Here is a 27,938-nt window from a genome sequence, read left to right as displayed (position 1 = left end):
TCTTATTATAGATTTTATAATTGTATTGATTGCATACGCCCCATTTAATCTCCAGGACTTATGTGGTTTTTATTTACACAGTTCTATAATGAAAGATTACAGATTCTGGAGAAGAGAATCTAATGAACCTTTAGGGAACACAGCTGGACTTGAACATCACTGCTGTACCTTTAGTGACCAATTAATGTACCTCTGCTGTACCTTTTTCCAGAGACTGTACCTTCAACATTGAAGCTGATGATGTGCTTATTTTACAAAGTGACCACAACATTGAGCAGTTTGTATTGCCTGTGTTTATTGTTTTACTGTAGAGTACTGTCCAAAATATTAGAAACAGCATTAGTGGGAAGAGCTTTGAGAATGCATCTCAACCAAGACCTGCATTGACCATAACATTTGCATAATCTGTTAGTGCTGACGTTCCATTCAGCCATGTACAATCCCTAGAAAATCATTGGCAGTGGACTGAAACACTCTGGAGCAGCTGCATATGAGCCTAAGGCCATGACACGTGAGGTTTAGAGGGGTATAAAGCAACCCAGCTGTTGGGCTGTGGAACAGATGAAGTGTGTTCTCTGGAGAGATGGAGCTCCATCCACTACCTTTAGGGTGAACTGGAGTGGAGTATGTGATCCTGAACTAATCCACCAACATCCAGGTCATGTTTCGGTGGCTGGATGCCACCAAATGCTCACAAGGACGTCCCACCATTTGAAAATGCGGTCTTGATTTAAGTATTAGCTCCAATGATAAACAAAACACAATAATTACAAAATACAAGTCATTAAAGATGCAGTAGGCAGTATTACCTTTGGGCCTGTCTGAGTTATTCACCGGCGTTAAATCAACACCATTAGTGTAGAAATGTAAACGTGTTAACACTGTGTTAACACTAATTGTGTGGCTTTAACACACTGTGTGCAGTTCGCCTACTTAGCCCCTAGAGGTCCCGTATCTGCTTCCCATGTCTGACCTCAGTGCATTAGCCAAAGTGACCCCCAGTGGCTAAACAGGTGAATCACAACCACAAAGATGTCCACTGTCCCAGGGTCCAGGTTTCAAAAAGGTTTTCTCAGACCCAGAATTCACATTTAGTAAAACGCTAAAAGCATAAAAAAAACGCTCATTTTCCAAGGAAGCTGGTGATTGGGTGAATGAGTGACTACAGACAAACTGACTCTCTCTTTGTTAATAAACTGAGTTCACACGTTTACCAGTGAATTCATGTAAACAGTCACAACACACTCATGGTTTACAACTTGTACAACAGCTGTGGCACAAACGATCAACTGCGGATCAGACGAGTGCTGGACTGGAGAACGTGATCTGTTCAGTAGAAAACTATAACTTAACATCAGCTCCTTTCGCCATACAGATCAATACATTATTGTACTGCGCCTCCTGTGGAAGACAGTGTGTGTGCAACAATTAGAGTTACATTGTGGAGACCTCTTTCGCAAGACTGTCCCCACAGTGTAATTAATACAATTTAAGCTGAAGGTGTGTAAGGTCAGGGTTAAGTTTGGTGTTGGGCCAGTAGTCCTTATGGATAAGATAAAGGTGAGCCTCCTAAAAATGAATGGAAATTGATGTAATTTCTTCACAACTGAATAAAAAAACAATTGGGAAATGTGTGTTGGCTTATTTTTTCTGAGTTATTTCTTTCTGCAGTTCCTTTACGTAACGGTGCTCCTTCCCGTGAACAACCTCCATAATGTCCAGGGCCTGTAACACACACACACACACAGTTTAACTAGACATCCTATCAGTTCTTTTCAAGCTACATTAAGGATAGTTAACGCCAGTCAATCCCACAAACACCACCCTCATGTCAAGTGACCACACTGTGGGCTGTTACCTTTTTGAGGGCAGTGGCGCTTGCAGACGGTCGTCCCAGAGCCGCGTAGAGCCTCCCAAGCTTCAGGTACATGGAGGCCACGTTTAGGGAGTAGGCTGGATACAACTGACTGTGGAGGAGATGGAACGCACAGTTGATTTGCCATATACATGCAGCTGTGTGTGAACCTGTGACTGGATGGCGTGTCCTGACCTGAACGGTTTTATGACCTTCTCCCCGTAGCTCACGGCGCTGTCAAATTCCTCCGTGAACATACACACGCCCATGGCCTGGTACATCATGTGCAGCATGTACACGTTGGAGTCATCGAACACTGTGCCCATCTTCTCCAGACTCAGCTCGCACATCTCCAGCAGCTCTGAAGGGGGCGCTCAGGAGTCAGGGAAAATGTCAGATACATAGTTTCCTCCAGGGCTGCTCTTAACTTGATGGAAACAGCCACTAGACTGACAGACAATGCAGCAGGCAATCAGACCATACCATTTGGTCACGTGATGTGAGGTAGCACCTGCACAAGCCAGAGAAGGCAAGTCTGTGTATCTTTTTAAGAAAAAAAAAACACTTTACAGCCTTAAGTAAATTACGCCCATAATGATGTTAGATTGGTACATTTCACCGTTCCACCTTAAATACTGCAGTGGCGGCACATAGATTTCAAGAGGTGTGTGTTTTTTAGGCGCTTTGACTCCGTAACTCAGTCGGTTTTTAAGGTGGAACTGAACAATCAGATAAGAAACTAGTTTTTTATGTATGGACTGTTGGTATTTTCTCCACAGCTTAAGCGGAAATGTATAAAACTTATGAAGAACTACTAGTTCAATGTGTAACGTATGCACCATGTTTAAGGTGGAAGAGATCATTTGAACGAGAACCTAAAAAAGTCATAATCTGGTGGCTGTAGTAGTGAGGTATTAGCTGCTGCTGTGAGTTGTTCTACAGTAAACACAAATATTACTGCAGCTGATGTGTAAACACTTTAACATGGCTGAGGTACATTGGTTAAAATGCTTTGTTTTAAAAACCTGTTTCACTTAACGTCATTCACCACAAGAGATTTTACTGTGGAGACTAACAAAAGCCAAGCTTCTAAATAAAGGCACTCCACCACATTCCCCTTCACATTTCACACTGAGTCCACTAGATGGCGCGCTAAAGCCGAGTCTACGACAGATACTCATTCATCACATTTCCCACTGAGTGCCCCCCCCCCCTCCCTCCGCGAGTCACCTATAGCGGAAGTGATCTCACCACTCGCCTTGGTTAAGACGTCACACATAATCCGTTAAGTTTTGTTGAAAGTGCTGCTTTAAAGTTTGGTTTAGACTGAGATACACCAACAAAACCAAAGATAAAAAAGAAACAAATTACAAAACCATATTCACCCATAAACGTTCAGATAACTAAATGAGTCTGGCATTTAATTTATATTCAAAAATAAGATAAATATATAATATATATTAGTAATCCCAGACAGTGAGCATGTATCGGTCCACTGGTATAAAAAGGCTGGCACACCACTGACTGTAGACGACTGCTAGTCCACCATCGGACCACTCAGATACTGTCCTGTACAGGATAGAACTCATTTATAATCTCCTCACACAGATTTTACATTCACAGAGACTTTTATTCTGGAAAACACTAATACAAATATTACCAACAGCTCTGAGAGAAATAATAATGAGTATGAGCCTGATATAAAATGATTAAATGATAAAAATGCTGACACTGTGCTGGAGTAAAATTATTTTGTCTATAACTCTGTTTAATCAGCAGTGGTCCGTCCAGAAAACGCTGTGTGAAACGCTAGTGGACCTCCAACTTTGCCCTCAGTGGGTCAACAGTGGTCCGCCATCTCCTTGATGTCAGGGTTCACATATAATTTATTTATATTAGTTCCCACTCCCCATAACCCCCACCTCTCACCTTTAAAACACGAGATGCCCTTTAAGGAAAAGCTAAAAATAATGACAACTCGTTTTGGTGGCAAAAAATGTCTTCTGGGGTCATTAAAACTAACCCATTAATCAGTTTCTAGTGTGAGGCTGATGTTGTTAGGTTTGAGAGGCACGGTGTAGCTTTGTCAGGTCGGGTGTCTGTGTTAATTAAGATGATGAGGTAAAAAGGAATATCTTTTGAATACATTTAAAAAGTCTGTACGCTCTTTAGTGGATGGAATGTGTACGTGAAGTTTACAGGAAGGATATTTTTCTCGTGTTTGGCTCTGCGGAAGTCGTCAATGATGAACCGCGCGTAACGGACCATTTCCCTGATCTCCTCCGGTCGGTGTCCATCGCTCAGCTTTCGCAGCTTCATTTTAGCTTTATCCTGGAGAACACACACACACACACACACACACACACACACAGATCCAATGTCAAACTGATTCATGAAAACTCCTGCATGTGCTCATTCAATATTCCCCTCAGCCACCAGAGGGCGCCTGTGACCTACTACAGTTTTAGACTTCTGTCATTTCCGGTGGTTCTTATGTTATTGTGATGGCTCTGGTCCAAGCTCTTGATGTTTACATTGTTTACATTGAATTTAACATAATACACTAAACTGAAGGGATGATAAAATTATAAATTTATAAGAGCAGGAAAAACCCTTCTTAAATTTCAATGTATGTCAGTAGTGTATAAAGATTTAATCCCAAGTAATTTTGGAGCATTTCTATATGTCCACTATTTTTTTTAATAATTCTGCTTGATTTTCGTGGGCGCAGCAGGTTAGTGTCACACAGCTCCTGGGTCCTGGAGGTTGTGGGTTCGATTTCCGCTCCGGGTGACTGTCTGCAAGGAGTTGGTGTGTTCTCCCTGTGTCCGCGTGGGTTTCCTCCAGGTGCTCCAGTTTCCTCCCCCAGTCCAAAAACACACGATGCAGGTGGATTGGCGACTCAAAAGTGTCCGTAGGTGTGAGTGTGTGTGTGTGTGTGTGTGTGTTGCCCTGTGAAGGACTGGCGCCCCCTCCAGGGTGTATTCCCCTCTTGCGCCCAATGATTCCAGGTAGGCTCTGGACCCACCGCGACCCTGAACTGGATAAGGGTTACAGATAATGAATGAATGAATGAATGGATCATTAGGGCTAATATTGCTGATGTTGGGAATTAAAGCCGCTGTCATCATCACGTCGAGTCATGTCTGAATAATGTAGAGCGGTTACTGAGTAACGTCTAACGTACTGAGCTGATTTATTTAGATTTATAGTTCCTTTCTTGCGATAGTGATTATGTTTCCACACAGTTTATTAGCTCTCCACTCTCGAAGGAAATATAAACACCATATGAGTGTATACACACACACACACAAACACACACACACCTTGGATTTGGTTTTGCACTCTTTGCAGTCACAGCTGAAGTAATAGGACTCTCTGAGCCTCTCGATCCTGTCCTCTGTTGGGTAGAGCAGGTCTATGTAGCTGGTGTATATCTACACACACACACACACACACACACACAGAGAGAGAGAGAGAGAGAGAGAGAGAGAGAGAGAGAGAGAGAGATGCAAATGAATTCATAAACACAGACTCCTGCATGGGCACAGTCACTATACAACACAGCCACCAGAGGGCGCTTCGTGACTTATGACATTAAAAATCTGTGCTTCCATGAAACAGCCGTTAGACTGACACCTAGTGGCCTGACTGTGTCAGAGATTCTGAACTAAGCCTATTTTAAAAATGGACCCCTCTATGGAGCATAATCAGAGTCGTCAGCGAATACATCACGGTTTGGTTCTTCGTTTCAGTTTCAGATGAAATTTCTTAAGGTACACAAAAGTGTATAAAATAATAAACAACCGCTGTAACTAATGTTGGTTATTATTGTTTGTTTTTGATAGAAATGACTGACCACTCCTTTCAGCGTCCACTTTTCTGTCCTGCGCCCCAGTGATCTAATGACCAGCATGACTCGGGTCAGAACGGGGCATTTCTGGGTTACTACAGGCATCGTATTACCTGAAATAGAGTGTGTGTGTGTGTGTGTGTGTGAGTGTGTGTGCGTGCTCACAAATCATGTTTTTAAATAGCTCTGGATCCTGTTGCTATCAGCTGTCGCTCTCATGCATGCACACATACACTCTCTGTCTCTCTCTTTCTAACACACACACTCTACGCTTCTACACGATTAACATCCTACGTTCCCTCTGCTTCCAGCTGCTTTACGTAACCTTCACCCGAAAAAACATACACATTCCACCTTAAAATCCTATATTCATCTCTCTTTAATGAATAAATATCGTGAGTAAATTCAAATACATTCATAAAAAATATAAAATATAATCAGTGAAAGGACTGAGTTTATGTGGCTGAGTGCCATCAAATCCTCACACAAATGTTCCAGCATCCAGTTTCTCAACTGAAAATACTGTAAATCAACTTAGAAACTGGGTTTCTTTGCTTAGAAAGTCAAAATAAAAAGACTATTAGGATTATTGACAGAGAAGTCCTCATGTAGAGCACTAGGCTAAAGCCTCCTGACCTTTGACCTGGGTGCTCAGCTGTGGTCTTACCTCGTCTCCCTGAGCCACGTCCTGTACCGCCCTCACCTCCGCCAGTGTCCCTTTGTAGGTCACTATGGCGTTCGGACAGCAGCTGTGATTCATCAGAGCAACACTGAGAGAGAGGTAGAGGGAGGTAAGCGAGTAAATAGACCACCAAAGAACAGGGTGAAGTATTTCCTGTAGAATATTCCTCAGCAGTGGCGGCAGCCTAACCCCTCCCACCCCCCTCAGGTGAAAAAAGGCAGGGAGAGCCGATAAACACCAGATTCAAGGTCATTTTTACACTCTACTCAAATAAACTAACAAAGTCAGCACTTATATCTAGGGGTGGGTGATATGGCCCAAAATTAATATCATGATATTTCAGGGTATTTTGACAAAAACTATATTTTGGGCGATACGACAAAATGTAGAAAAATACGTAGATAATAAGTATTTTACTGCAACAATATAAAGGTACATTAATGAAATTAATAGCTGGTGGGCGATGGCCTTTACGTTATTTCGTGACTGTTCTTCTGTAAACTGTAAAACCCATCGAACCCAATGTTTGTTTAATCTACCTTTCTCTCTTCTCTCCTCTCCTTGTATCATTAGTTTCAAATGAAAAGCCCTCTGCAGAAGTTTTAAATCAGGATTTCATGAAATTTGATACATTTCTGAAGCTACAGCAGCAGCAGTTTTGCAGCGGCTGTGTGTGTGTGTGTGTGTGTGTGTGTGTGTGTGTGCGCGCGCGCGCCCTTACTCTGGAAACACAGCTGATCCCAGGTGAGACAGTTCCTCATCCTCTACTGTAAAGCCATTGCAGTTCACCTGAGAGAGAGAGAGAGAGAGAGAGAGAGAGAGAGAGAGGTGTGGAGAGAGAGAGAGATGTGGAGAGAGACAGACAGAGAGAGAGATGTGGAGAGAGGTGGAGAGAGAGAGAGAGAGAGAGATATGGAGAGAGACAGACAGACAGAGAGATAGAGATGTGGAGAGAGAGAGAGAGAGAGAGATGTGGAGAGAGACAGAGAGACAGAGAGAGAGAGACAGAGAGAGAGAGAGAGATGTGGAGAGAGACAGACAGAGAGAGAGGTGGAGAGAGACAGACAGACAGACAGAGAGAGAGAGATGTGGAGAGAGAGAGAGAGATGTGGAGAGAGAGAGAGAGAGATGTGGAGAGAGACAGAGAGAGAGATGTGGAGAGAGACAGAGAGAGAGAGAGAGAGAGAGAGAGAGATGTGGAGAGAGACAGAGAGAGAGATGTGGAGAGAGACAGAGAGAGAGATGTGGAGAGAGACACAGAGAGAGAGAGAGAGAGAGATGTGGAGAGAGACAGACAGAGAGAGAGAGAGATGTGGAGAGAGACAGACAGAGAGGGAGAGAGGTGGAGAGAGACAGACAGACAGAGAGAGAGAGAGAGAGAGAGAGATGTGGAGAGAGAGAGAGAGAGAGAGAGATGTGGAGAGAGACAGACAGAGAGAGAGAGAGATGTGGAGAGAGACAGAGAGAGAGAGAGAGAGATGTGGAGAGAGACAGACAGAGAGAGAGAGAGATGTGGAGAGAGACAGACAAAGAGAGAGAGATGTGGAGAGAGACAGACAGACAGAGAGAGAGAGATGTGGAGAGAGACAGAGAGAGAGAGAGAGATGTGGAGAGAGACAGAGAGAGAGAGAGAGATGTGGAGAGAGACAGACAGAGAGAGAGAGAGATGTGGAGAGAGACAGACAGAGAGAGAGAGAGATGTGGAGAGAGACAGACAGACAGACAGAGAGAGAGAGAGAGAGATGTTGAGAGAGACACAGAGAGAGACAGACAGACAGACAGAGAGAGAGAGAGAGAGAGAGACATTTTAAAATCTAAACCACTTACCGTTGTTGTGACAAACACAGGAGAATGTGGGCTAATTTATAAATATTGTTCATTCTTATGCAGTCATTCATTCCCTCATTCGTGTTCAGCAGACTTTATTTTCTCCACAAGGTGGTGCTATTAGCAATTATGAAGAGTCATACAATATGTCAATGGTCAGGTTTTCCTCAGTGGCTGCTTTTCTAACGGTAAACCAGCGAGGGTAATGACCGGAGCGAGACATTAGTCCAGTAGAAGTTCAAATAGACATTAGTCCAATGTGTGAGAAACGTTGTATTTTCAGGATGGTGGGAAGGGTGGTCAGTTACAGAAAAAGAGACCACAATGAAAGCATCTTTTGCAGCTTCACTTTTTCAGGGACTGTCCTGAGCAGCAGCTGTCTTCCTTTCAGCTGTGTCTCACTTCTTTATACGACTGTCCTTCACCAGAGTGTCTCACACGTCACCCCCATAAGCCATGGCAGGGTTAGTGATGTTTATTTAGCTGTGTGCTGGGGCTAATGTGGCTAACAAAATGTGTAAGTCTGTAGCCCCCAGGTAGCGGTTCAGAACTGTTCAGAGTCGCAGCCCCAGAATCACTGACTCAGAGCAGGAACACAACCATGACCACATCATCACACTCACCCAGTCAGTCACACACTCATGTGTGTGTTTGTGTGTGTTTGTGTGTGTGTGTGTGTGTGTGTCGGGGTGTACCTGTGCAAACAGATTAAGCAGGCCTTGGTGATCAGGGAACTCCAGGTGTTTGGAGTAGAAATGATGCAGGCCAGCGATATCAGCTTCATTCATATCCCTCTTCTCGTTATCCAACTTATCCATGTCTGAGAGAGAGAGAGAGAGAGAGAGAGAGAGAGAGAATGATACAGTGGCATGTACTGAATGACAGGTGACAGTGAATGGGATGGGGACAGGTGCTGAATGGAATGGGGACAGATGCTGAATATGATGGGGACAGGGGACATGTGCTGAATGGGATGGGGACAGGGGACAGGTGCTGAATGGGATGGGGACAGGGGACAGGTGCTGAATGGGATGGGGACAGGGGACATGTGCTGAATGGGATGGGGACAGGGGACAGGTGCTGAATGGGATGGGGACAGGGGACAGGTGCTGAATGGGATGGGGACAGGGGACAGGTGCTGAATGGGATGGGGACAGGGGACATGTGCTGAATGGGATGGGGACAGGGGACAGGTGCTGAATGGGATGGGGACAGGGGACAGGTGCTGAATGGGATGGGGACAGGGGACAGGTGCTGAATGGGATGGGGACTGGGGACAGGTGCTGAATGGGATGGGGACTGGGGACAGGTGCTGAATGGGATGGGGACAGGGGACAGGTGCTGAATGGGATGGGGACAGGGGACATGTGCTGAATGGGATGGGGACAGGGGACAGGTGCTGAATGGGATGGGGACAGGGGACAGGTGCTGAATAGGATGGGGACAGGGGACAGGTGCTGAATGGGATGGGGACAGGGGACAGGTGCTGAATGGGATGGGGACTGGGGACAGGTGCTGAATGGGATGGGGACTGGGGACAGGTGCTGAATGGGATGGGGACAGGTGCTGAATGGGATGGGGACTGGGGACATGTGCTGAATGGGATGGGGACTGGGGACAGGTGCTGAATGGGATGGGGACTGGGGACAGGTGCTGAATGGGATGGGGACTGGGGACAGGTGCTGAATGGGATGGGGACAGGTGCTGAATAGAATGGGGACAGGTGGTGAATGGGGACTCATAATGAATGAAGTGAATGGAGCTTTACTGTGGTTAGCTGTTGAAGGGGATATAGTAGAAGGGCTGAGAGACATAGAACTGAATGCTGCTGTAGAGAGTGGATCAGATGACATCCTGTGTTTACCATTTTCAGTTTTAATGAGCACACACTGAACTCCTGTTCTCTTCTGATGGAGATCTGCTCAGGACAGCACATCTGAGCAACACACACAGAAACACACACTTACATGCGAACACACAGACACACACACATACACAGCACACACACACACACACAGAGGCTGTCAGCATCTCAGCAGGAAATTGTGTGTGTGTGGCTTTTATTCAGAGTGTGGGTGTATTTTATGGGAAAATTCTCAAGGACGATGACATGTTTCAAGATAAAATATTTGTGTGTGTGTGTACATTTGTTTAGCTGCTATTTATAAACCTGTTTCCTCTATTTCATTTATATTTTAAAAAGTCCAGATCATTTAAAAGTACATCTACATTCAGCAGGCTACACCGGAGAAGGAGAACCGTGGATAAATCAATGAGCAGCAGACTAACAAAAGCTACAGCCTGCCCTTTAACATCCCTCATCAATGGTGAATATTAATCTTAAAACAAAGCATGGACTCCACAGAGGTTACACTGAGACAGGAGCAGACAGACAGGCAGAGAGACAGGAACGTGCACAGATAGAGATGCATGGGTAAAGACAAAGTGGATGAAGGAGGTGTCTGCTACTCACTGGCAACCATATCCCTCAGCGACAGCAGCTTCTCGGAGGGGCTCCTCTCCTTCTGAGCTTTCTGTCAGGGAGGTACACAACTCATTTCATCAAAGTAATTTTCTAATAGTTTTAATGGGCATCATTCATCGATTACAAGAAAAGACTCACTACTAGAATCGGTAACTATGAGGCAATGATTCAGTGCTAGAAATGATTCAGTAACTACTAGCAACTAGATATTACCCTGTTCAAAAAGTGATTCAGTAAATTGTAGAAATGACTTAGTACTTGAAATAATTTAGTTCTAGGAGTGACTCTGAATCTACTATAAACGATTCATTAATAGAAAGTTTCAGAATTGGTTCAGTAACTACTAAAATGACTCAGTACTAGACATGATTCAGTAATTTTTAAAATGACTTGGTAGAAGAGATTCAGTAACTCCTAGAAATGACTCCAGATATGACCCAGTTCTACAAGTGAATCAATAATCACTAGAAATGATTCGGTATTAGAAAGTACTCAATCTCAGAAGTGGTTCAGTAACTACTAAAATGACTCAGTACTAGAAATGTTTCAGTATTAGAAAGTTCTCAGTTTCAGAAGTGGTTCAGGACCTACTAAAATGACTCAGCACTAGCAATGATTCGGTAATTTCTAAAATGACTCAGTAGTAGAGATTCAGTAACTGCTAGAAATGACTCCAGATATTACCCCATTCTACAAGTGAATCAGTAACTACTAGAAATGATTCAGTAATTTTTAAAATGACTCGGTAGAAGAGATTCAGTAACTGCTAGAAGTGACTCCAGATTATACCCAGTTCTACAAGTGAATCAGTAACTACTAGAAATGATTCAATAATAGAAAGTACTCAGTTTCAGAAGTGGTTCAGTAACTACTAAAATGACTCAGTACTAGACATGATTCAGTAATTTCTAAAATGACTCGGTAGAAGAGATTCAGTAACTGGTAGAAATGACTCCAGATATGACCCAGTTCTACAAGTGAATCAGTAACTACTAGAAATGATTCAGTATTAGAAAGTACTCAATCTCAGAAGTGGTTCAGTAACTACTAAAATGACTTAGCACTAGAAATGATTCGGTAATTTCTAAAATGACTCAGTAGAAGAGATTCAGTAACTGCTAGAAATGACTCCAGAATATACCCAGTTCTACAAGTGAATCAATAACCACTAGAAATGTTTCAGTATTAGAAATCTCAGAAGTGGTTCAGTACTAAAATGATTAAGTACTAGAAATGATTCAGTAATTTTTAAAATGACTTGGTAGAAGAGATTCAGTAACTGCTAGAAATGACTCCAGATATGACCCAGTTCTACAAGTGAATCAGTAACTACTAGAAATGATTCAGTATTAGAAAGTACTCGGTCTCAGAAGTGATTCAGTAACTACTAAAATGACTCAGTCATAGAAATGAATTGGCATTTACTAAAATACCTTTTACAAATAAAAACCTACATACAGAGTTTAAAGTGTAACATTTTTAAAGATATGAATGTTGATCAATTAAATAATCAATAAAATTACCCCCCCCCACACACACACCCCCTCTCTCTTTCTCTCTCTCTCTTTCTGTGTGTGATTCAATGGTGCATTCCTTATCTCTTAGCTCTTAGCTTGTTGACTGACCCTGGTTTTGGCTCTCTGCCTTCTGGACAGCTGGAGGCCAGAATAACTCACACACTGCAGATACCCGCTGTAAACGCAAGCCTTCCGGCCGTGGGACATGTCCTAGACTCGAGTGTCCTACATTCTGTCCCTGCTGCAGCTGAGACTGTCCTTTTTGGAAGGTCTTCAAATCTTTGACACTTTAAGCAAAATTTCCATTCCACCTTAAATGGTGCAGCAGTTACGCTCCGAGTCCTGAATTTCAGTGTCTGTGTTACTGACCATTCTGGCGATGATCCGGGCCACCAGTCTGACCGTCTCTGACGGACACCAGGATTCTCCGAAAGCACACATCGCTGAGCACTCCAGCTTGTGCATGGACCAGTCTCCCTTCTGAAAAATGCACACACACACACACAGTGGCTTATGAGGTTTCATTAGTTAGTTTAAAGGCACAGTCTAATAAAGTATGTGAACACCTTCTGAATCAAGTGCATTAAATCAACACTAGGCAGTATTTCTAACTTTCTACATCTCTGTTACAGCTTCAAAATAACTGCGATGCTGTAGTAGAGAGAATAGAGCCTCTACCCCCTGCTCAGCACTGCAGAAACTGCACTATGTAACATTTGGAGGAGTGTAGGAAACCACTCCCTCCCCCTTGATTGCAGGACAGTGCTGTAAATTGTTTACCTAGTGTTGCTTTAATAGGAATATGTTGGAAGGTTGGACTCTACATTTCGGTGAGGATTTGATTGCATACAGCCATAGAAACATTAGTGAGGTCAGGAACTGATGTACGGTGATTAGTTCTGGATCACAATCTCCACGCCAATTAACTCATCCCATAAATATTGGATATCCAATATAGCCCCGCCCATCTCAGATAATCCCGCCCACCTCTGTCAGTCACAATAACCAGTGCTGTTGTGTGTTTGGTCGCCAGTAATAATCCACACCATCAATTGAAAGCCTCTTAACAAAGTCAGACTCAGAGATCAAGCTAAGCTAAGTCAAACCTACCTGACATTCCACATTGCAGTAGAAAGCGTTCTTGCATTTTCCACATTTAGCAAGTCCCTCTTTCCTGCGGAGAAGGAGAGATGGTTATTTTTATAACCGTGCACACGCAAAATGACAACAACAACCCAGTGATTATCTCGCCAAGAGCATATGGCCTACACACACACACACACACTTCTCCATGGCTGCCAATAAACACAAACACACAAACACACTGGTGCCATATTACAGCACATGGTATTGTGTGTCCGCGTGGAGGCCAGAAACACACACTGTTGCGCAGAAGGATGTAAATACCCGCTGACACACTTAGAGCTTACACACACCCCACACAACACCAGCCATTAGACACAGATCACACCGCACCCACCGCAAAGCAGGGCAGGTCTAATACAGGCACCGAGAAACAAGCACAGGCTTCAGTGTGAATCTGGAGAGTTTGAGGCCACTGTTAAAGGATGTTTCCTCACCATTATCTACTCTCCAGTCTATGTTCGAGCTCAGAACCAATGTGGCTTTCTCTCTGCGTCTGGAGTTGTTTTTAGACAGTGGGGAGAACTCTGAATGTGGAGAAGCACAAACCGAGATGGGGATATTGCTCTATTCCTGCTCCATAGGTGGGTAATAATGGCTTGTTTTTGTAGTTTCTGATCACTTAAAGTGGAAACGTCTCCAACCTCGTGAGGCGTCTGACTGCATTAGCGACAAAACTAAACAGCTCCAGTTACAAATGAGTTCCTGTGGTAAACAAACAGTGAATAAAAACTCATTTTCAAGTCATTTATTAACATACATACTCCCTCACTCTCTCATATTTACTCACACATTCATACTCAATATCTATATTCACTCACACACTCACGCATACTCACTCATTCACGAACATGTTCTCATATTTAATATTTCACTTACTGTCACTCTCATACACACTCACTCATTCATACATACTCATTCACTCACTCACGTATTCTCTCATCACTCCTTCACTCACTCTCTCATACATACCGCCTTATTCACTCACTCACATACATGCTCTCCTCATTCCTTCACTCATTCGTATATTCTCTCCTCATTCCTTCACTCATCCATACATTCTGTCCTCACTCCTTCATTCATCCATATATTCTCTCCTCACTCCTTCATTCATCCATACATTCTGTCTTCACTCCTTCATTCATCCATATATTCTGTCCTCACTCCTTCATTCATCCATATATTCTCTCCTCACTCCTTCATTCATCCATATATTCTCTCCTCACTCCTTCATTCATCCATACATTCTGTCCTCACTCCTTCATTCATCCATATATTCTCTCCTCACTCCTTCATTCATCCATACATTCTGTCCTCACTCCTTCATTCATCCATATATTCTCTCCTCACTCCTTCATTCATCCATATATTCTCTCCTCACTCCTTCATACAATCTCCTCATTCATTCACTCGTCCAAACATTTTCTCCTCACTCCTTCATTCATCCATATATTCTCTCCTCACTCCTTCATTCATCCATATATTCTCTCCTCACTCCTTCATACATCCATATATTCTCTCCTCACTCCTTCATACATCCATACATTCTCTCCTCACTCCTTCACTCATTCATACATTCTCTCCTCATACCTTCACTCATCCATACATTCTCTCCTCACTCCTTCATTCATCCATATATTCTCTCCTCACTCCTTCATACAATCTCCTCATTCATTCACTCGTCCAAACATTCTCTCCTCACTCCTTCACTCAGTCATACATTCTCTCCTCACTCCTTCACTCATCCATACATTCTCTCCTCACTCCTTCACTCATCCATACATTCTCTCCTCACTCCTTCACTCATTCATACATTTTCTCCTCACTCCTTCACTCATCCATACATTCTCTCCTCACTCCTTCATTCATCCATATATTCTCTCCTCACTCCTTCATTCATCCATATATTCTCTCCTCACTCCTTCATTCATCCATATATTCTCTCCTCACTCCTTCATTCATCCATACATTCTGTCCTCACTCCTTCATTCATCCATACATTCTGTCCTCACTCCTTCATTCATCCATATATTCTCTCCTCACTCCTTCACTCATCCATACATTCTCTCCTCACTCCTTCATTCATCCATATATTCTCTCCTCACTCCTTCATACAATCTCCTCATTCATTCACTCGTCAAAACATTTTCTCCTCACTCCTTCATTCATCCATATATTCTCTCCTCACTCCTTCATTCATCCATATATTCTCTCCTCACTCCTTCATTCATCCATATATTCTCTCCTCACTCCTTCATACATCCATACATTCTCTCCTCACTCCTTCATACATCCATACATTCTCTCCTCACTCCTTCACTCATCCATACATTCTCTCCTCATACCTTCACTCATCCATACATTCTCTCCTCACTCCTTCATTCATCCATACATTCACTCCTCACTCCTTCATACAATCTCCTCATTCATTCACTCGTCCAAACATTCTCTCCTCACTACTTCACTCATCCATACATTCTCTCCTCACTCCTTCACTCATTCATACATTTTCTCCTCACTCCTTCACTCATTCATACATTCTCTCCTCACTCCTTCACTCATCCATATATTCTCTCCTCACTCCTTCATTCATCCATATATTCTCTCCTCACTCCTTCATTCATCCATACATTCTGTCCTCACTCCTTCATTCATCCATATATTCTCTCCTCACTCCTTCATTCATCCATACATTCTGTCCTCACTCCTTCATTCATCCATATATTCTGTCCTCACTCCTTCATTCATCCATATATTCTCTCCTCACTCCTTCATTCATCCATATATTCTCTCCTCACTCCTTCATTCATCCATACATTCTGTCCTCACTCCTTCATTCATCCATATATTCTCTCCTCACTCCTTCATTCATCCATACATTCTGTCCTCACTCCTTCATTCATCCATATATTCTCTCCTCACTCCTTCATTCATCCATATATTCTCTCCTCACTCCTTCATACAATCTCCTCATTCATTCACTCGTCCAAACATTTTCTCCTCACTCCTTCATTCATCCATATATTCTCTCCTCACTCCTTCATTCATCCATATATTCTCTCCTCACTCCTTCATACATCCATATATTCTCTCCTCACTCCTTCATACATCCATACATTCTCTCCTCACTCCTTCACTCATTCATACATTCTCTCCTCATACCTTCACTCATCCATACATTCTCTCCTCACTCCTTCATTCATCCATATATTCTCTCCTCACTCCTTCATACAATCTCCTCATTCATTCACTCGTCCAAACATTCTCTCCTCACTCCTTCACTCATTCATACATTCTCTCCTCACTCCTTCACTCATCCATACATTCTCTCCTCACTCCTTCACTCATCCATACATTCTCTCCTCACTCCTTCACTCATTCATACATTTTCTCCTCACTCCTTCACTCATCCATACATTCTCTCCTCACTCCTTCATTCATCCATATATTCTCTCCTCACTCCTTCATTCATCCATATATTCTCTCCTCACTCCTTCATTCATCCATATATTCTCTCCTCACTCCTTCATTCATCCATACATTCTGTCCTCACTCCTTCATTCATCCATACATTCTGTCCTCACTCCTTCATTCATCCATATATTCTCTCCTCACTCCTTCACTCATCCATACATTCTCTCCTCACTCCTTCATTCATCCATATATTCTCTCCTCACTCCTTCATACAATCTCCTCATTCATTCACTCGTCAAAACATTTTCTCCTCACTCCTTCATTCATCCATATATTCTCTCCTCACTCCTTCATTCATCCATATATTCTCTCCTCACTCCTTCATTCATCCATATATTCTCTCCTCACTCCTTCATTCATCCATATATTCTCTCCTCACTCCTTCATTCATCCATATATTCTCTCCTCACTCCTTCATACATCCATACATTCTCTCCTCACTCCTTCATACATCCATACATTCTCTCCTCACTCCTTCACTCATCCATACATTCTCTCCTCATACCTTCACTCATCCATACATTCTCTCCTCACTCCTTCATTCATCCATACATTCACTCCTCACTCCTTCATACAATCTCCTCATTCATTCACTCGTCCAAACATTCTCTCCTCACTACTTCACTCATCCATACATTCTCTCCTCACTCCTTCACTCATTCATACATTTTCTCCTCACTCCTTCACTCATTCATACATTCTCTCCTCACTCCTTCACTCATCCATACATTCTCTCCTCACTCCTTCACTCATTCATACATTTTCTCCTCACTCCTTCACTCATCCATACATTATCTCCACGCACAATCAGTTCCCAGGTTTGAACACATTTCTCTGCAGTGTCTCTCCTCCACAGCAGACCCGTGGCTGTTAGCTGGTTGCTAAAATAATCTGTGGCCATGTTGTTATTATCCCGCTCTGTTGCAGTCTCAGGAACAGGGGAATTTAGGTTGCCTCTGCAATGCAGTAATCAGGACATTTCAGGATGCCTCCTGCCTCCCTGAGCCACTCTGTGGTGCCCCAGCTAATGGCCTTGTCCTAATTCCTGACGGAAGTGCTCTTGGCCCTTGTCTCACACACTAACTTAGGTTCTGTGGCAGTGTCTGTGTGCTTAGGGTCAGTATGTGCTCTCAGGGTCACACCCTTCCCCCTCAAAAATTATGCCTTCAACATATAGATTTATTCTTGTCTTTCCAACAGCTGCCCAGGGGGATCCTATTCAGTCCTCCCAAAAGTTCCCTCCAAATTTATCCAGTTATCCCCTGAATCCTTGTTCTCCATGTGGCCTCTACAGAACCGGATATCATTTCCCTCTCTCATTTTTACCTGCTGTTCCCACAGGTATCTATCCCTGGATCCGAGGTACTGTAGCCCTTATAGGGAGCATCTACTATTGTGAGGAAATGCTGTGCTCTCTGGTTTGTTTACATTCAGAAGCTACGCATCTTTGGTGTTTCTACGTGGCTGAAGTTTTTATTTACTGCTTGAATCACTTGTTTAATTTTGTAGCACTTATGGTCTGTGTTTACTTTCATGCAGTTAGCCGTCCCCTGTATTTCCACCTTAAATGAAAACTGCAAAAATAAGTCAATATTAACCACCTGTGGAGCAGGAATAGAGCAATATCCTCATCTCAGTTTGTGTTTTTCAATGTTTGGAGGACTATTAGTTCTCTAAAATAACTGCAGATGCAGGTTGTCTCTGCAAACTGACTGGAGAGCAGTAAATGCTGAAGAAACATCCTTAGAATTTTATAAAAAGTGTTTAACACTGAGGACCACAGCTCTGAGGGGGACACAGCTCTGAGAAGGAGACACAGCTCTGAGGGAGACACAGCTCTGAGGGAGACACAGCTCTGAGGGGGAGACACAGCTCTGAGGGGGAGACACAGCTCTGAGGTGGACACAGCTCTGTGAGGTGGACACAGCTCTGAGGGGGAGACACAGCTCTGAGGGGGAGACACAGCTCTGAGGGGGAGACACAGCTCTGAGGTGGACACAGCTCTGTGAGGTGGACACAGCTCTGTGAGGGAGACAGCTCTGAGAGGGAGACACAGGTCTGAGGGGGAGACACAGGTCTGAGAGGGAGACACAGCTCTGAGGGGGAGACACAGGTCTGAGGGGGGGAGACAGCTCTGAGGGGGAGACACAGCTCTGAGGGTGAAACAGCTCTGAGGAGGACACAGCTCTGATACATGCTCATTTTATGTTTTTTGTTTCATGAATTTACAAATGCAATATGAGCCTGAGACACACCACTCCAGAAATATCTTTATAGCACCAGCTATATCTGCCTTGCCCCTGCTCAACTCTGCTCATGTGGAAGCAGAACAGCACTCCGAACACACACTTCTCACACACATTATACACACTAAACATACACTCCACACACACAGACAGTGTTAGGTATAAATATATATTAACTCACTGGTGCGTTACGTTGGTAAGGGAACACAGACCCTAGAGTTAAATGGACACCTGCAGTACTTAATGAACATAGAGTACTGAATAAAATATAGAGGGCTACAGTACTCTAAGAAAATCAGTGCTGAACAAATACATACCCAATGAAATACAGTGCTGAACAAATAACTTGTGTTGTTTATCTAGCATGAAACAGAGTTCTGAATGGACACCTATAGTACTGAATGAATACCTATAGAATTGAATGAACATAGTACTGAATTAATACCTATAGTACTGAATGAACACAGTACTGATTGGACATCTATAGTACTGAATGAACACAATACTGAATGAACACCTATAGTACTGAATGGACATATATAGTACTGAATGAACACAGTACTAAATGGACATCTATAGTACTGAATGAACACCTATAGTACTGAATGAACACAATACTGAATGAACACCTATAGTACTGAATGAACACAATACTGAATGGACATCTATAGTACTGAATGAACACAATACTGAATGAACACCTATAGTACTGAATGGACATATATAGTACTGAATGAACACAGTACTAAATGGACATCTATAGTACTGAATGAACACCTATAGTACTAAATGAACACAGTACTGAATGGACAGCTATAGTACTGAATGAACACAGTACTGAATGGACAGCTATAGTACGGAATGAACACCTATAGTACTGAATGAACACAGTACTGAATATACAACTATAGTACTGAATGAACATTGTACTGAATGAACACAGTACTGAATGAACAGAATACTGAACGAACACCTATAGTACTGAATGGACATATATAGTACTGAATGAATACAGTACTAAATGGACATCTATAGTACTGAATGAACACATTACTGAATGGACAGCTATAGTACTGAATGAACACAGTACTGAATGGACAACTATAGTACTGAATGAACATTGTACTGAATGGACAACTATAGTACTGAATGGACATCTATATTACCAAATGAACACAGTACTGAATGAACATCCATAATACTGAATAAAATACAGTATTGAATGGACACCTATATTGCTGAATGAACACAGTACTGAATGGACACCTATAGTACTGAATGAACACAGTACTGAATAGACATCTATATTACTGAATGAACACCTATAGTACTGAATGAACACCCATAGTACTGGATAGAATACAGTACTGAATGGACACCTATAGTACTGAACAGAGTACTGAATGAACACCCATAGTACTGGATAGAATACAGTACTGAATGGACACCTATAGTACTGAATGAACACAGTACTGAATGAACACCCATAGTACTGGGTAGAATACAGTACTGAATGGACACCTATAGTACTGAATGAACACAGTACTGAATGAACACTCATAGTACTGGATAGAATACAGTACTGAATGGACACCTATAGTACTGAATGGACACACAGTACTTAAAGAAATACAGCACATTATGAATGACCTTCAGATGACCGTATATTTCCTTGGTGTGAATTTCAAACCGTGCCCTACTTTTCAGGCTCTGAGGTAAATGTTGAGGCATGCTGTTCTTTATTGGACAGAGAGTCACATGAAATGTTGGAGGAAACCAAACAAACCCCAAGGAGTTCCCTGCAAATCTAAATCACCCTCAGGGATCTGGTGAGTAATGGAGAGGTGGTCATTCCTCTCTGTTTCCGTAATATCAGCGACCCTTGCTTGTGCATGCAGCTGATGGTGGACCGGCAAAAGTAGTAGAGACCCTGCATCATCGTGTATCATATCTGTAGTCAACAGGCAGAGACACTGCGCATGTGCAAGCTCATGCATATTTAAGTAGACAGTGTCTTGTTTGCATGTCCCCATTTGCATAAACGCCAAAGCAAAAATAACACATTCTTCTTGTTGTTTTAATGACCTCATTCCTCTTGAACTCACCTCGTGAAGCAGTGCTCGCAGATGTAACCCCTCTCGCTGACGGAGAGCACGTGCGAGTACGCGGGGCACGAGAAGAGCAGCTCCCCGACCCTGAAGGGTTTCGTGGAACGGAGACCCCTGCCTTTTCCCGGGCTTTCAAAGGGCTCGATACCGTCGATGCCCTCGTGCTTCATCGTTGTGTGTGTGTGTTTGAGTGACTGTACGTGCGTGTATGTGTGCGCACGCTTGCGTTTGTCCGTATTTGAGCGTGTGTGTGTTTTAAAGTGTGCGTGCGCGCGCCTCTCTGCAGTCTCGCGCTCCAGCGCAGTGAAGGCTGCCTGCCGTTGCTGTGAATGAGCGAGTGAGTCAGGTCTTAAGCGCGAGTCGCCCAGGACCCGCCCCTCGCTCCGAGGTGTGTTTACTCCGGTCTCAAGGCTGTTGGGTTCAGGGGAGATTATGTAAGCCACGCGCCGTGTCGTAAGTCGCGCGCGCACACAGAGACGCGGCGAGAAGGTGCGCGCGAGCGCTGGTTTTAGACACGAGATCTCAGTTTATTGGCAAGAGATCCGGGGACGTCAGTTACACTGATGCGCGCACACACACACACACACACACACACACACAGAGAGAGAGAGGGCTCCTTTCTCTCTCCCCTTGCTTTGCCCCTCTCAGTCTCTCTCCATCCTCTCTCTCTCTCTCTCTCTCTCTCTCTCTCCCCACTTTTTTGCTCCTTTCTCTCTCGCCTTGCTTTGCCCCTCTCAGTCTCTCTCCATCCTCTCTCTCTCTCTCTCTCTCTCTCTCTCTCTCTCTGCTATTAATAGTACAGGTGTGCACTCATGCAGTGCAGATATTCAGGTGTCAGCTCTTTTTAATATAATGTATGTTAATATAATGTATTATAATATAATGTATATTATATTTAAAATAATCACTCAGTAAACTAACAGATGTGTTATTTGAACATGGAGCCATTTATTTATGTGCAGTCTGAGTGTAAATAAGTAATGTGCTTTAAATTATGCCTGGTCCGTTCTCAACATTATATTCACAGACCATTAAAGTAACACTATGTGATATTTTTACCTTAAAATTACAGCTTCAAAATCAGTGTGATGATCCACTGAGATGTAATAGGAAGATTGGGGTTTCTGTCGTTGCTATTCTGGATTCAGCACTTCAGAAACTGCACTATGTATTGTTGGGAGGAGGGTAGGAAACCACCCCAACTACATCTCCCTGCCCACTGATTTCAACACAGTTCTGTAAAAATGAATTACACTGGGGGGGGGGGGGGGGGGACAACTCATGGAAGGCAATCCACTAGATATTAGGACATTGTTATGAGGATTTGATGGCATTCAGCCTTGACAGCTTTAGTGAGTTCAGGGGCTGGTGCTAGATGATCAGTTCTGGATCACAAACCCCTCCAGCTCATCCTAGAGGTACTGGATGGTGCTCATCCACTCTGGAGAACACAGTTCTTCTGTTCCACAGCCAAGATCTGGGGGCTCTTATAGCCTTCTAGGGCAGTAATAAAAAAGAATAGCATGTGCCTTTAAATTTAGAGCCTGAGGAGTGGCTGAAGTCCAGTGGGTGCCATATTTAGCCTTGTGTCGTGAACCTGCTGATATCAAGTGTCCCTTGTGCTTCTGTCCCTGCAAAACAGGCCCCAAATCAGAGCTCATCCATTAGATAGAGATAAAGAATTCATATCTGCTGTGTGTCTGGGACTTCAGTAAGAGCCCGCCACTCTCTGTGTAATGTAGCCCACCCAGGCACAGCTAGTGTCTACAAAGAACTGTTATACACCAATCACCAAGCATTCCAGTAGCACTGCTGTGTCTGATCCACTCATATTGACACAACACACACTCACAAACCACCACTGCAGCGCTGAGAACGATCCACCACCCACATCCTACCTGCTCCATTGGCTTTAGCTGGAACTGCTCGCTGTTGACTGGCCTCACACTGTGCTTTTCTAACACAGCTATGGGCATGGAGTGAATTTATGGGGGGGTCGTTCCTTTTAGAGATCATCGTTTTATTAAAATAATGTGAAATTGTAGTAGGTGCAGTGTTTTAGTGTAAAATGAATTGCACAGAGCTTTCTGAATGGAGTCACAACGTTTTCAACAAATTCAATTTGCTTTAAAATACTGCCATCTGGTGGTTATCAAGTGTCAGTACATAATTAAAATAATGCCATCGTTTATAGAGTAAGAGGTTGATTTTACCGCTTTATATTATTTGTTTCATATTATTATTATTCAGATTCAGATTATTATTATTTAGAACTGTGAAAAAAGCAAAACAAACTGTACACATTAACCAATGGGGATCTGTATGTAACTAAAAAGGGTTAATTGATTCTTTACAAAAGCGTAGAAACCGTTAAATCAGTGGTTCACTAACGGTCACCAAGTCAAAACCCAGTTTTATGGAAAATAAACCAAGGAAATATAATAATTTATTTTTCAAAACGCAGCCTGTCGTATTTCAAGCTACATTTTGGAGTTACCATGGTAACGTATTTGTTCACAATTTTCAAAATAAAAGTTCTAACTAAGCATTCAAAACAGAAAAGAGACCCAGCAGTGGTCTACAAAAACAAAAACAAGTTTGTGTATAATTTTAATTTAATTATTTACATAAACGTTTATAACTGGTTTATGACTAAAACACAGTCACAGAGTTTTGGTTTAGACGATGGTTATTTCAATGTTAGCGTGAATGTAGCCTATTAATACTTAGCTAATGTTTATGTTTTTTAAAAAAGTCAATTTAACATAAAAATTAATAGTAAATAATAAAAGGACAAAATGGCGGGAGAATGTTTGAAGGTCTAATTACAATTAAACTTACAACTATAATTACCCGCGTCTGCCAAACGCCTGTAACTGAAATCAATGTGTTTGTAACATTAACCCTTTATTCACCACATGACGTGCAGGACTGAGAGAAACGTCCCTTGGTATTTTCTCCTGTCAAACCACATTTACACTCCTGCCTTTTCAGTCACATGTGCTGCCCCCTTGTGGATAAAATACAGATTGCTTACATTCTTTTTGTAATTTGGTCGGTTTTATGATTTCTCTGTCTTGAACAGTCATAGCACAGATTCAGAATACAAGTCTGCAAGGGAATATTGTGTGTGCAAAGAATAGCGATGAATAGAACCATGTGTGTAGCGACGAAGGCCTACAAATGGTCTCTGAGTGAGGTACAGGACGCTTCAGCCTTGTGCTCGCACGCACCATCCTCTCTGATCAAATAAGTCATATTTCATAATTCATAATTCAGTACCGCTAAGTCTTGGCCTACATCTGTGACCCGGGCCTTTATCCTACCTTGCCCCAGATGCACGGTTTTACAGTAATTCCATTTTCACCCCTCCCTTCCTCTCCAACCTTTGCCAAGCTAAAGACGCTTTATCGTTCCTTTTTAATAACGTCCAACCACGGCAAAGGGAGGAGCCCTCAGACTCTCCCTCACCAACATACACCCACCCCGCCCCACCCCACCCCGCCTGATTATGTTTTGTCATCTCTTCTTGATTAAATCAATTCGATTTCCTCAGAAGGAGCTGGGTATTACTGCTTTATTACAAGCCGCTTCGGAAATCTTTTTATTATCAGACGGTAGAGGGGCAGGAGTGGATGTGGGGGGTCGTTATTTTTTATTTTTTTTTAATGTGATTTCCTAGAGAGAGAGAGAGAGAGAGGGAAAAAGAGAGACAGACAGACAGAGAGAGAGAGACAGACAGAGAAAGAGACAGACAGAGAGAGAGAAAGAGAGAGAGACAGAGAGAGAGAGAAAGAGAGAGAGACAGACAGAAAGAGAGAGAGAGAAAGAGAGAAAGAGACAGAGAGAGACAGAGACAGAGAGAGAGACACAGAGAGAGAGAGACAGAGAGAGAGAGAGACAGACAGAGAGAGAGAAAGAGACAGAAAGAGAGAGAGAGAGACAGAGAGAGAGAGATAGAAAGACAGAGAGAGAGAGAAAGACAGAAAGAGAGAGAGAGAGAGAGATTAGATATTTAAGGATTATTCCTGCTGCCGCTGAAGGAAATTGATAAGGAATGGTTTTAAAAATCATAAGATTTATTCACGACAGAGACTCCTAAATTTGACTTTTCCAGAACTTTCTACAGACAGCGTGCGCTTCAAAAAATTAATTCAAGTTTTAACTTTAAATCAGAGCAACACAACGACAGATTCTGTGTTTTTGCTCCTGGGCTCCCCCTACAGCTGCAGGGTGTGAATCACTTTAACAGCACTGTCCTGAAATCAAAGGTGAGAGGTGGTGTCCTACCCTAATTCAGGCTCTACATAGTACAGTTTCTGCAGCGCTGAGCCCAGAGTAGCTACCACAGAGGCTCTATTCTCCCTGTTACAGCTCAGTGGAGCATCACCCTGATCCTGAAACTGTAATTTTAAGATTAAAATATGGCTTTAAATCAACACTGTGTGGCATTTTCACTTTACACTTACAGCTTCAGACTCTTTGTGATGTCGCACTGACCTTTAACAGAGAGAACAGCTCCTATGTCATTGCTACTCCAAGTACTCCAGCACTGTAGAAACTACACTATGTAACTTCTGGAGACAAGGGTGATGTGAAAAAAAGTAAAAGCGAATTAAATACTGCAACTGTAGAGGGAGCCTAGGAGCAAAAACACTAATTCTCACAGAGCGTTACTTTAATGCACTTTGCTGTCTTTAATTTTTTGGCACATTTTTTAAAAAATTGATTATTAATTAGCTGTATATTAATTGTCTTTAATGTGCACCTCACATGAGGTGAATAATGAGGTGAAAACGTTGTAGTAACTGAATGGGCCAGTTTATGCTCCATGGAGCGGGTCCCCCTCATGGCGGTGGTCATGTCTACAATGGTTTTACTCTGAGATCTCCTGACGCCTGCAGGCCACTAGGTGTCGACGGTGTAATGTAAAGGCAGATTCAGGAGCCGGTGAAGCAGAATGACCAGTTGCTCATTTGATGGTCACTCTAATGGGGTTTCTGCCCAAAGCATTAATGGAAGAAATGCTTATGTGTTTAGCCGCTGTAGGAGTGTGACGTTCAGAGTATTCTCAGGCTTAGCTGTGTTTGTGTTCATTTGTAAGGTCCCCCAGCACCTGGCCATGGGCTTAACATGGCATTAGTTAGGACACACACACACACACACACACACGTGTGCACACGCAGGCTACGGAAAGAAAGGGGTGTGTTTTATAAATACACACACAATGTGTCCAGTGGGTGTTTTAACAAGAGCATTGAGACACTGCATAAAGAACTGTGTGTGTGTGTGTGTGTGTGTGTGTGTGTGTGTGTGTGTGTGTGAGAGAGAGAGAGAGTATCTATACTCTGTCTGAGTAACACAAATAATCCAAACACATTCAGTGATGCTGAGGTCTGGGTTCTGAAGCGGACAGTTCATTGTTCTGAGAGCAGCAGCAGTTTGATAGTGCAGACACCTCCACGTCCTTTCAGACCCATGGTTTTAGCTGCCTTCTCTTAATGGCTAATTATTTTAATGTTCCCACTGTGTGTTCATGTACCGTCCCTTTAAAACCACAGTACTGCGCATGTAGTTACATGATTTTGCCCTTGCCCTATCTGCCACATGGACGCGACATGCAGGAGAACCTAAACACAGAGGTCGACCGAGCAGCTCGTACCGAACAAAAAAACCCTGTGTCTGGGGTTTGGACGTGTTTTGACGTTAGTGAAGACGACACTGAACATAAAGAAGTCAGATGTAAAGACTGAGAAAAGTTAATCCTGCAGTCTGTTTCACACTGAACACATACCCCACCTTTAAAACTGGAGCATATTTACAGTGTAAGCCTCATCACTGAACTATGAGGCAATATGTTCAGTGTTCAGTGAATCATGATAATGATTTGAAGTCATATCGCCCCTCAATACTCAGTGATATAATATTATAGGTGTAGATACTTATAAATAAGTGTAAAGGTGATGTGTGCATGACTCAATATCCTAACGTGTGTGTGTGTGTGTGTATGTGTGTGTGTGTGTGTGTGTGTGTGTGTATTTTTATTTGCATTTTTTCTGTATTCTTTTGTCTTGTCTTTGAACCTGCACATGTTTCTTGAAGGGTTCTTTAGTAAAGAAAATGGTTCTATATAGAGCCCTGAACCTTTGGTATGATCAAAAGGTTTTTTGCATTGTGCAATCCACCTACCAAAGGAGGTAGTACTTTGGGAGGAAACCGGAGCACTGGGAGGAAACCCATGCAGATACAGGGAGAACACACCAACTCCTCACAGACAGTCACCCGGAAGAAACCCACACAGACACAGGGAGAACACACCAACTCCTCACAGACAGTCACCCGGAAGAAACCCACACAGACACAGGGAGAACACACCATGCTCCTCACAGACAGTCACCCGGAGGAAACCCACACAGACACAGGGAGAACACACCACACTCCTCACAGACAGTCACCCGGAGGAAACCCACGCGGACACAGGGAGAACACACCACGCTCCTCACAAACAGTCACCCGGAGTGGGAATCGAACCCACGACCTCTAGGTCCCTGGAGCTGTGTGACTGTGACACCACCTGCTGCGCCACCGTGCCGGCCCCTCTATACATTATTTTATTTATTTATTATTTATATATTACTTCCTATATGCTATAATTTTTTAATGAACTCTTATATGGTAATGACTACAACTAATTTATAACTACTTATTCATTCATTGATGTTCCCAATAATTCAATAATAACACATGG

The 27,938-nt window shown here is 43.0% G+C and overlaps 1 protein-coding gene across 1 annotated transcript; it reads right to left on the bottom strand.

The window, feature by feature from the left end:
• Positions 1–448: 448 nt before the first annotated feature.
• LOC136702263 (N-lysine methyltransferase SMYD2-B-like) lies at positions 449–21,562 on the bottom strand. The gene is made up of 12 exons (XM_066677238.1): positions 21,188–21,562; positions 13,330–13,393; positions 12,589–12,699; positions 10,691–10,751; positions 8,913–9,037; positions 7,112–7,179; positions 6,376–6,478; positions 5,182–5,292; positions 4,066–4,186; positions 2,051–2,225; positions 1,859–1,967; positions 449–1,725 (listed from the first exon to the last, which is right to left on the bottom strand). The coding sequence occupies exons 1-12, from the start codon at positions 21,358–21,360 to the stop codon at positions 1,642–1,644; spliced, it is 1,305 nt and encodes a 434-aa protein (XP_066533335.1). The 5' UTR covers positions 21,361–21,562; the 3' UTR covers positions 449–1,641.
• Positions 21,563–27,938: the final 6,376 nt, after the last annotated feature.

The sequence above is a fragment of the Hoplias malabaricus genome, chromosome 7 (genome assembly GCF_029633855.1).
Source record: "Hoplias malabaricus isolate fHopMal1 chromosome 7, fHopMal1.hap1, whole genome shotgun sequence".
In the NCBI taxonomy this organism is placed as follows: Eukaryota; Metazoa; Chordata; class Actinopteri; order Characiformes; family Erythrinidae; genus Hoplias; species Hoplias malabaricus.
This window is presented reverse-complemented; position numbering and strand designations above follow the sequence as displayed.

Bases quoted from the DNA above. Each gene is read 5' to 3' on its own strand.
- LOC136702263 (XM_066677238.1), bottom strand. From the start codon at position 21,360: ATGAAGCACGAGGGCATCGACGGTATCGAGCCCTTTGAAAGCCCGGGA. The intron at 13,394-21,187 runs GTGAGTTCAAGA...CCTTCTCCGCAG, and splicing joins TGCGAGCACTGCTTCACGAG to GAAAGAGGGACTTGCTAAAT. The intron at 7,180-8,912 runs GTACACCCCGAC...TCTCTCTCTCAG, and splicing joins TGCTTAATCTGTTTGCACAG to GTGAACTGCAATGGCTTTAC.